The following is a 9,986-nucleotide window of genomic DNA, read 5'->3' as shown; positions in this document are numbered from 1 at the left end:
GTGTCATGTGTGTGCTTATGTTCCCTGTGCCCATGTCATATGTGTGTTTATGGTCCCAATGTCTGTCATGTGTTTTTATATTCCTTGTCTATGCCGTGTGTGTTTATGTTCCCTGTGTCTGTGTCATGTGTGTTTATATTCTGTATCCACATCATGTGTGTGCTTATGTTCCCTGTGTATGTGTCTGTGTCATGTGTGTGCTTATGTTCCCTGTGGCCATGTCATGTGTGTTGCTTATGTTCCCTGTGTCTAAGCCATGTGTGTGTTTATGTTCTGTGTCCTTTCCATATCTTAAGGGTACTTGGCAGAGTTGGCTCTATTGTACCTAATGTTTGTAACCTGGTTTTGTTTCCTTAGTTTTTCTATTTCCCCTTATTACCTTGGTCAGAAACACATTGTTTTTGTTTTCTCAAATAGTCCTTTTCATTGTTTATTGTTTTTCATTTCATAGCTTTTAGGTCATATCGTGTTCTTTCTTGGGTTTACTTTAGGCTCATTTCCACTGCCGTTTCTAGTTTCTTTAGGCAGAAGTGGGTGTTGTATCTTCAGTACAGGTGTATAATGTTAGAGATGCCCGTGGTTTGCTTCAGCAGCATTTCACATTGATATATCATGCTTTGTATCTTGAGGTAGATAAAACATCTTGAGATTTTCGTTTGTTTGATACCAGGTTTCATTTTAGTGTCTAGACAGGCCTATAATTCAATAAATAATTCGAACTTGAACTCACAGAGTACCTTCTCCAAGTGCTGGAATTTTAAGCATGAGTCTCCCACCTGATGTTGGTTTTGGTTTCTGTGTGTGTTTGTGTATGCAGGGGGTTTCTTTCTTTCTTTAAGATGGTCTCCCCATGTAGCCTTAATTTACCCAAAACTGGCTTTGTTGTCTTTTTCCTGAGATGTTTTTCTTTTTCAGGTGGCTATCATCCAGTGAAAATTGGAGATCTCTTCAATGGTCGATATCATGTCATTAGAAAGCTAGGATGGGGGCACTTTTCTACTGTATGGCTGTGCTGGGATATGCAGTAAGTGTTCTTTGTCATCATGTGCTCTCAAGTTGTGCTTGGCTGTACATCTGTCTTGGGGTTTTACTGCTGTAAAAAGACACCATGATCATGGCAACTTTTATAAAGGATAGTATTTAATTGTGACTGACCTACAGGTTCAAAGATTCACTCCATCTTCATCACAACAGGAAGCATTACAGTGTGGAAGCAGGCATGGCAGGGGAGAAGGAGCTGAGAGTTCTACATTGTAATCTGAAGGCAGCCAGGGGCAGACCCTCTCTTCCAAACTGGGCAAAGCTTGAGCATAGGCCCACCCCCACAGTGACATACCCTCCAACAAGGCCACACCTACTCTACCATTGCTCCACTCCTAATTGTGCCACTCCCCGGGCCAACCAAGCCCATACAAACCACTGCGTCTGCTTTTAAGATGATATAGCAAGGGTCATGCTACCTGGTGGCATTCGAGGTGCTGCTTATGCTTGGCACAGGGCCCTGCAGCTAACTAGATCCGTCACCACCACCCTACTTTTACATGCTTTGCGTATATTTTTAAAAAATGCTAATTGTAGTTTGTTTGCTAGGTTTTTTTTGTTTCGTTTTTTTTTTTGTTTGTTTGTAGACAGAGTTTCTCTGTGTAGCCCTGGCTGTCCTGGAACTCACTTTGTAGACCAGGCTGGCCTCGAACTCAGAAATCCACCTGCCTCTGCCTCCCAAGTGCTGGGACTAAAGGCGTGCACCACCACCGCCTGGCTGTTTGCTAGTTTTTAAGCTTTACATCAGAGCTGTATTACTTTTCTATTACTTAATTCATGTCAGAAAAAAATCAAATACAAATTGAAAATGAACAGGTCTTCCAGCTTATTATTCTGTAACATTAGTTAAAAGCCACATGGACCCAAAGCAGGAAATATCATTGTTGCTTTGTGTAGTATATATATTCATATGTAGTTGTGTGTGTGTGTGCGCGCGTGCGAGTGCATGAACACACATGAACAAATATACAGGGATACTTTTCCCTTAGTGTCTGTGTTAGCTGACAGTTTTCTTATCCACCCTATGTTAATTAGAATTGAAAGAGCAAACATAAATGACATCATCTAACTCATGAACACTTACTTGTGTTGCTCAAACTTGAAAGATGTGAATTTTAATTAAATGTTATTGCTGCATATATGTGTACATGATGCATGTGTGGGTGTGTAACGGCGCATTTGCCACAGCATGAAGACAACTTAGTGGAATGGCACTATTTTAAGGGAAAGCTTATTGGCAGCTTCAATTTGTTGGCTACTAATTGGCTACATCTCACTATAGCAATCACTTCTAATACTGATAATATAAATAACTATGCTTTCTTTTTTTTATCTAAAGAGGGAAAAGATTTGTTGCAATGAAAGTTGTAAAAAGTGCCCAGCATTATACAGAGACAGCCTTGGATGAAATTAAACTGCTCAAATGCGTAAGTAATCAACCAATAATGGGTGATACAAAAAAGGAAATGACTAACTACTGCATAGCCTTTACTCTGTCAGCCTGCCAGCTCTCTCCTACACACACACCGCCAGGGTGAGGTATGCCCCAGCTAGTTCACCAAGTGTTGCAGCCTCGAAGAGCCAGAGCCAGTGCGGGTGGGGTGGCTCCCGCATACCTTCACCAGTGTGTTGCCCAGGCAAGGCATAGGGCCCGCTTTCCTAAGTGCTCTAGCCAGTGAGGAGCAGCACCGGTACTCCTGCCAAATCCAAGTCTTTTATTTGAAAAAATGGCCTTGTTGATTGATATCATGACAGAAAAGCTCCATTTTCATTTACTTTTGTGTGTGTGTGTGTGTGTGTGTGTGTGTGTGTGTGTACATGCATGCTATTGGAGTTAAGAGCCGTTGGCTCCTCTAGAGTTGTGGTCACAGGCCGTTCAGACGTGTGTGATGGCAATTGAACTCAGGTCCTCTGGGAGAACAGTACATGTTCTTAACCGTCTCTGTAAACGTGTGTACTGTTTGGACATGGTCATGCACACGTGGAATCCCAGCACTCGGGGAGCTGAACCACAGGGCTTGCTCAGCTTTGGGCCAGCTTGGGCTGATACTAACACTTCTTTTGGTTTGGGAAAACCAAAAACGAAAATCAATATGCAAACCTCATTGTTCTTTTATGTATTTTTCTTTGTATAGGTTCGAGAAAGTGACCCCAGTGACCCAAACAAAGACATGGTAGTTCAGCTAATTGATGACTTCAAGATCTCAGGCATGAATGGGATACGTATCCTTTGCTGTGTGATCTCTAAAGTATAATACAGTTATTTGTGTATGTGTGGGGGGTGTCACTTTTTAAAAATATAGTATTATTTCAGGTGCCAGTAAACTTTTTGTTTTTTTTAGATTTATTTATTTATTATATGTAAGTACGCTGTAGCTGTCTTCAGACACCCCAGAAGAGGGTATCAGATCTCATAATGGATGGTTGTGAGCCATGATGTAGTTGCTGGGATCTGAACTCACGGCCTTCAGAAGGGCAGTTGGTGTTCTTAACCGATGAGCCATCTCTCTAGCCCGCCAGTAAACTTTTAATTGCTGCAGTCTTCCCTTTGTATAAGGTCTCTAGGGTCACGGTAAAGTGTACTAAACTCTAGTGCCTCTCTTGGTCCAGCTGTATAGGGATTTGGATTTGGTTCTTTTTTTTTTTTTTTTTTTCCCTTTTTCCTTTTTAAAACTCTTTTGTATCTTAGAAATATAAAAAAAAACTGTCTTGATTTTGAATGTAGTAAAGTGGTTTTTTTTTGAGATTAGTAGTTATTGATTATTCAAAATAAGAGATTTTATCTTATTTTCATACATGTCTATAATGTACTGAGATTATATTTATTCTCTCATTACTGTCTGGTTACTTACTGTTTGTTTGTTTGTTTGTTTTACTTGATTAATTTTATTTTGGTTATAATATTAGTGATTTATTAAAAGTAATTGTAGTTGTTTTGCAATGGTAGATGGAAAAGTATTCTAGCACTATTTCTCTATAGCCCCATGACTCCCAGATGTTAGTGCCTGTGAGTGGCTGATGTATTCTGCTTCACTGGGGCTTTTGTTATTTTTTTCTTGGAGCAGATCCAACACTTTTTGTTATATTTATTAACCTTAAACTCCAGAAACCTTAATGTCAAGGTATGAAAATATTATAAAATCTCATATGATAAAAGTCACATCTTCAGGGCTGGAGAGATGACTCAGGGCTGAAAAGCACTGACTGCTTGCTCTGCCAGGGGTCCCCAGTTCAATTCCCAGTAACCACATGGTGGCTCACAGCCATCTCTAACAGGGATCCAAGGTTCTCTTCTGCTATAGTGTACTCATATAAATAAAATAGATAAATCTTAAAAGTCTCAGCTTAAGCCTAAGAATGACGTTCAGTACCTGCACCTACTCCGCCATGATCTTTTAGAAGAAAACTTTTATTTTTATTTTTTCTCATAGAAATTCCCAGCCCACCATAATGTTCATGCCTGTAATCTCTATAACTCCAGATGTTGAGACAGAAGGTGTAAGAGTTCACAGTCAGTTTCACTACATAGCAAGTTTGAGGCTAGCCTGGGTTACTGCCAGCTTGTCTCATCAAACCAAACCAAAATAAATAAGCAGCTTAGTCAGCAATACTAATATTGATATTGTATCAGCGTTTGCTTCAAGATGGTTACTGGTGCTGGACGTGGTGGCGCACGCCTTTAATCCCAGCACTCGGGAGGCAGAGGCAGGGGGATTTCTGAGTTCGAGGCCAGCCTGGTCTACAAAGTGAGTTCTAGGACAGCCAGGGCTACACAGAGAAACCCTGTCTCGGGGGAAAAAAAAAAGAAAGAAAAAGAAAAAAGATGATTACTGGCATTTGACTAGTGCGTTCTCCCAAGCAGTAGGCAAGCAGTAGGCAGGTAGGCAGTTCCACACTCCATGGACCCACGTGAGCTTTTCTTGTGTGGACAGAGCAGCTGTATTCATTGTGTGCTATGCTCGGAAGCTATCGTGGTCTGGATGTGTCAATACTTTGAGGAGATTTGGGACTCCTGAAAATTCTAGGATTTGGCCCAGTATCTGCTACTAACTCTAGGTTTTAATTTCTGTTTTTTGTAATGAGATTGGGATGTAAACCATTGTCTTCGCAGCCTGGAGAATAGAAAGCCATTCACAGAGCAAAAGCATTTACAAATGTTTTCATTAAAATATATTATTAGCTATCATGGTGATATTGTAAATCCAGATATTGTTCTAAAAATGCGTAAGTCCATCCTTTTGTGATACTGACACCAACTGATGTCTCTAGTCATGAACCAGGTGTTTGAAAGAGTTTTAGAACTATTAGAAAACCCCTGTGACCATCATTAAGATGTGGTCTGTTTGCTGACTATGTCCAATGGTTCTCACCTGTCCTAATGCTGTGGCTCTTAATACAGTTCTTCCTGCTGTGGTGACCCTGAACCATAACATTATTATGTTGCTACTTCATAGCTGTAATTTTGCTATTAGTATAAATCATAATGTAAATATCTGCTATAGAGGACCTGAAAGGGGTCGAAACCCACAGGTATAGAAACACTGACTTAAGAGGGTCAGGAATTGCACTAGGGTGGCTCCTCCTCTTTTGTTTTCCGAGACAGGGTTTCTCTGTGTAGTCCTGGCTGACCTGGAACTTACTCTGTAGACCAGGCTGGCCTCAATTGAAGGCATGTACCACCACAACTGGCATAGAGCTTCTATTTTTAAAAATCCACTGAGTAGGGCTGGAGATGGCTCAGCAGCTAAGATAACTGACTCTTCCAAAGGACCTAGGTTTGATTTCCAGCACTCACATTGCTGAGCACAACTGTACCTTGTGAGACTCAGTAGATCTGATGCCACCTTCTGATCTGTGTGGACACCAAGCATACATGTCTCATAGGCACATACATGCAGGCAAAACACTTGTATATGTAAAATAGTCATAAAAATAAAGAGCTAAAAATACCGTTAAAACAAACAAAGAAACAAAAAAACACTGTCTTAGAGTTTTACTGCTGTGAACAGACACCATGACCAAGGCAAGTCTTATAAAAACAACATTTAGTTGGGGCTGGCTTACAGGTTCAGAGGTTCAGTCCATTATCTTCAAGGTGGGAGAATGGCAGTATCCAGGCAGGCATGGCACAGGCAGAGCTGAGAGTTCTACATCTTCATCCAAGGGCTGCTAGTGGAAGACTGACTTCCAGGCAACTAGGGTGAGGGTCTTAAGCCCACACCCACAGTAACACACCTATTCCAACCATGTCACACCTATTCCATCAAGGCCACACCTCCAGATGGTGCCACTCCCTGGTCCAAGAATATACAAACCATCACACACACTGACAGCCCAATCTCATTGAATAAGTGAACTCCAGGGTCAGTGCAATACCTTGTCTTAAAAAGGTGGCACATGCCTTCAATCCCACAGCACTTGAGGTAGAGGCATTCATATCTCTTGAGTTTGAGGCCAGCTTAGTCTACATATTGAGGACTTGCCTAAACAACGACTAAGTTAATTGATCAACCCACTAGCTACAGAACTGAACCGAGAACAGTCCGGCGGGGCTTTTCTGATGGTTACATTCTGCTACTAGAGAAGAAAACCTTGAGCAGCACATTTTTAATAAATTTAGGCCTTTTGTTCAAAAATCCACTGCTTTTCCACAGAGTACTATTCCACGGTGTGCATGCATGTGCCACGCTCTCCCCATCAGTTCATCCAGTGGTAGACCATTTCTGTATCCTGGCTGCTCATGGCAGTGCCACATTGAGCCTGGAACCATTGACACATGTTTGAAATCTCGATTTCAGTTCCTTTGGGTACTTGTATGGCCTTGAATGATAGTGATATTCTCATAATTACATTGTGACCCCAACTCTACCAGTTGTATACTATAATATTAATTAATTAATAGGTTTTCATAGAGATAGTGTTTCATGTAGGCCCAGGTTGGTCTCGAGCTTACTGTGCAGCTGAGTTAATCTTAATCTTCCGATTCTCTGTTTATCACCTCCTGTATTAGTCAGGGTTCTCTGGAGTCACAGAACTTATGGATAGTCTCTATATAGTAAAAGAATTTATTGATGACTTACAGTCGGCAGCCCAATTCCCAACAATGGTTCAGTCGCAGCTGTGAATGGAAGTCCAAGGATCTAGCAGTTACTCAGTCTCACACAGCAAGCAGGTGAAGGAGCAAGAGCGAGACTTCCTTCCAATGTCCTTGTCTCCAGCAGAAGGTGTAGCCCAGACTAAAGGTGTGTTCCACCACACCTTTAATCCCAGATGACCTTGAACTCGGAGATTTGATCTTCTGGAATCATAACCAATATGCCTCAAGTTCTCCATACCAAGATCCAGATCAGAAACTTCTATCTCCCAGCCTCCAGATAAGGGTCACTGGTGAGCCTCCAATTCTGGATTGTAGTTCATTCCAGATATAGTCAAGTTGACAACCAGGAATAGCCACCACACCTCCCAAGTACTGTGTTACTTTGGTGTGCCACCGTGTATACAATACTGATGGAAAAAAAAGGTTATTAGTGTATCTTTAGTGCATTTGACAATATTCTGTTTTATAATGTATGTAATCAAGTAGACATTTATTCAGGCAATAAAAACTCTTCAAGTTCTTGTTTTGTCCACTTTGTGGAGTAAGCCCCTTCCAGTGAAGAAGGTCCTTCTTGTCCACTCTCCTTGGGCACAGCTGACGGGGAGCATGGCACAGTGTAGGTCTGAAGCACAGGTTGGCCTTTGGAAGCTAGGATGCATGCCCGGCGTCTGCTTCAGCAGTGGGTGTAGGCATATAGTTCCTGAGGTGGTTTGCTGTACACATTGTATATGATCAATCGTAGTGGAAAAAGTCAGATCTTGTACATTTAGGTGAGAAACAGCAAGTGATCACCTTGAAAGTATTAATATGTTATTTTATTAGGAAAGCAATGTTTTACAAGTGATACAATGAAGATGCTTCTAGTAACTGCCTGACTTTAGGAAATGCATTCTCAGATGTGCCTTAACCACATCCCAGATGTCTGCATGGTCTTTGAAGTACTTGGTCACCATCTCCTCAAATGGATCATCAAATCCAACTATCAAGGCCTCCCAGTACGTTGTGTGAAGAGTATCATTCGACAGGTGAGACTTTAGAGAGGAACCCACCCCCTGGAAATAAGCAATCCTATCATAGTAGCAGTTTGGTTGCCTTTCAACTTGTATTCAGTTTATAGTGAAGGAATTAATAAGCAAAGGAAAGCAGCATTTGAACATCTGCCTTATACTTCTTTGGCATATCAGCCTTTTTAAACCTTTTTTTTTTCTTTTTTTTTTTTTTTTTTTTTTTTTGGTTTTTCAAGACAGGTGTCTTAGTTAGGGTTTTACTGCTGTGAACAGACACTATGACCAAGGCAAGTCTNTGTCTTAGTTAGGGTTTTACTGCTGTGAACAGACACTATGACCAAGGCAAGTCTTATAAAAACAACATTTAATTGGGGCTGGCTTACAGGTTCAGAGGTCCAGTCCATTATCATCAAGGTGGGAGCATGGCAGTATCCAGGCAGGTATGGCGCAGGAGGTTACATACATGTTACCATATCTGGATAGTGGGTGTCCTCATTTAGGTCCTCATGGTTACTTAGTAAGCACTTTGCCTAGCCATTGTCCAAAGTCTCCCTCTCTCCCTCTCCCTCTCCCCCTCCCCCTCCCTCCCCCTCCCCCTCCCCTGGCTTGCTTGAAACGTTTTATGAAGGCAAGGCTGGCTTCATACTTAGAGATGCACTTGCCTTCTGTCTCCTGAGTGCTGAGATAAAAGGCCATTGTCATACTCAGTCCTCAGAATTCTTAAACAGGAAAAGAAGTATGAGCTGGTGAGATGCCTTGTGGTGGCTTCTCCTATCTCCAAGCCTGATGACCTGCATTTAGTCCCCAGGGCTGTCTCTCATGGTGAAAGCAGGGACTGCCGGTTGTCGTCCAGCCTGTACACACATGCCTTGTATACACGGGCATGCGTGCCCATGTGTGCATGTCTGTCTGTCTCTGTCTCTGTGAATGTAATAAGATAAAACATAATGGTTCCCACAGATTTGTTAATTGAGAGATAGTGCCTTCAGAAAGGACCATCCTTACCAGTGCAGAAAGTTTGTGCTTATGTAACTGTACATGATTGGGCTTTTAAACCCATTTTATAAAATCTGTAGATTTTAAATGTGTAGTGAAAGCATCCTTGATTGTGTGTAGCTACCTCCTCACATTGTCCTCCTATGTCATACATTGGCAGTGCCTTTTGTCATATTACAGATACTAAGTCAGGAGTTGGAAGAAATGCCAAGTAGTTAAAAGAAACAGCATGTGGTAGCTCACAGCCACCTTGCTTCTCCAGCTCTAGAAGATCCAACCCCCTCTGCTGAGCTCCATGGCCAGAATGCACATGGTACACATACATACACTGTGGCACACAGCACATGCACATAAAATACATATTTTTTAAAAGAGGGGGCTACAGAGTGAAAGGAAAGGCCATTTGCCCTGTCTTACCTAAGGGATTGAGACCTTCCTGCTCAGAAGGACGCTGGCCCACATACTTGCCATCTCTAAGGCTTGTGGCTTTTCTGTAAGATCCATTTCCATTCAGAGAAGTGCAGTTTGCACCATCTTTCCTTACTGTAACAAGCAAACAACCCCGTCTTTACTGTAGACGAGGACACAGGCAATGGTGGGATTGAATGCATTCATTCATGTCCTTCCTGTGCAGTCACGTTGGTAGCTTCTAGTGACAACTCTAAAGCTTTAAAAAATCGTATTGAAACGGATGAAGTATCTTGTAATTATCTAGGATAAATCATGAAATATTACAGGCTTAACATATGAAATTTGTGCCAGGTAGTGGTGGCACACTCTTTGGAGGGCAGCTTGGTCTACAAAGTGAGTTCCTAGACAGCCAGGACTACACAGAGAAACCCTGT

The 9,986-nt window shown here is 41.8% G+C and overlaps 1 protein-coding gene across 16 annotated transcripts in view; it reads left to right on the top strand.

The window, feature by feature from the left end:
- Positions 1–9,986, top strand: part of Srpk2 (SRSF protein kinase 2) — a 176,846-nt gene that overhangs the window by 133,861 nt on the left and 32,999 nt on the right. For all 16 annotated transcript variants that reach the window (XM_021161969.2, XM_029477090.1, XM_029477091.1 and 13 more), the window contains 4 exons: positions 916–1,024; positions 2,381–2,468; positions 3,177–3,264; positions 8,057–8,163. In XM_021161969.2, coding sequence (XP_021017628.1) covers positions 1,020–1,024; positions 2,381–2,468; positions 3,177–3,264; positions 8,057–8,163 — 288 coding nt within the window. In that variant the 5' untranslated portion in view covers positions 916–1,019. The remainder of the gene's footprint in view (positions 1–915; positions 1,025–2,380; positions 2,469–3,176; positions 3,265–8,056; positions 8,164–9,986) is intronic.

The sequence above is a fragment of the Mus caroli genome, chromosome 5, assembly GCF_900094665.2.
Source record: "Mus caroli chromosome 5, CAROLI_EIJ_v1.1, whole genome shotgun sequence".
Classification (NCBI taxonomy): Eukaryota; Metazoa; Chordata; class Mammalia; order Rodentia; family Muridae; genus Mus; species Mus caroli.
This window is presented reverse-complemented; position numbering and strand designations above follow the sequence as displayed.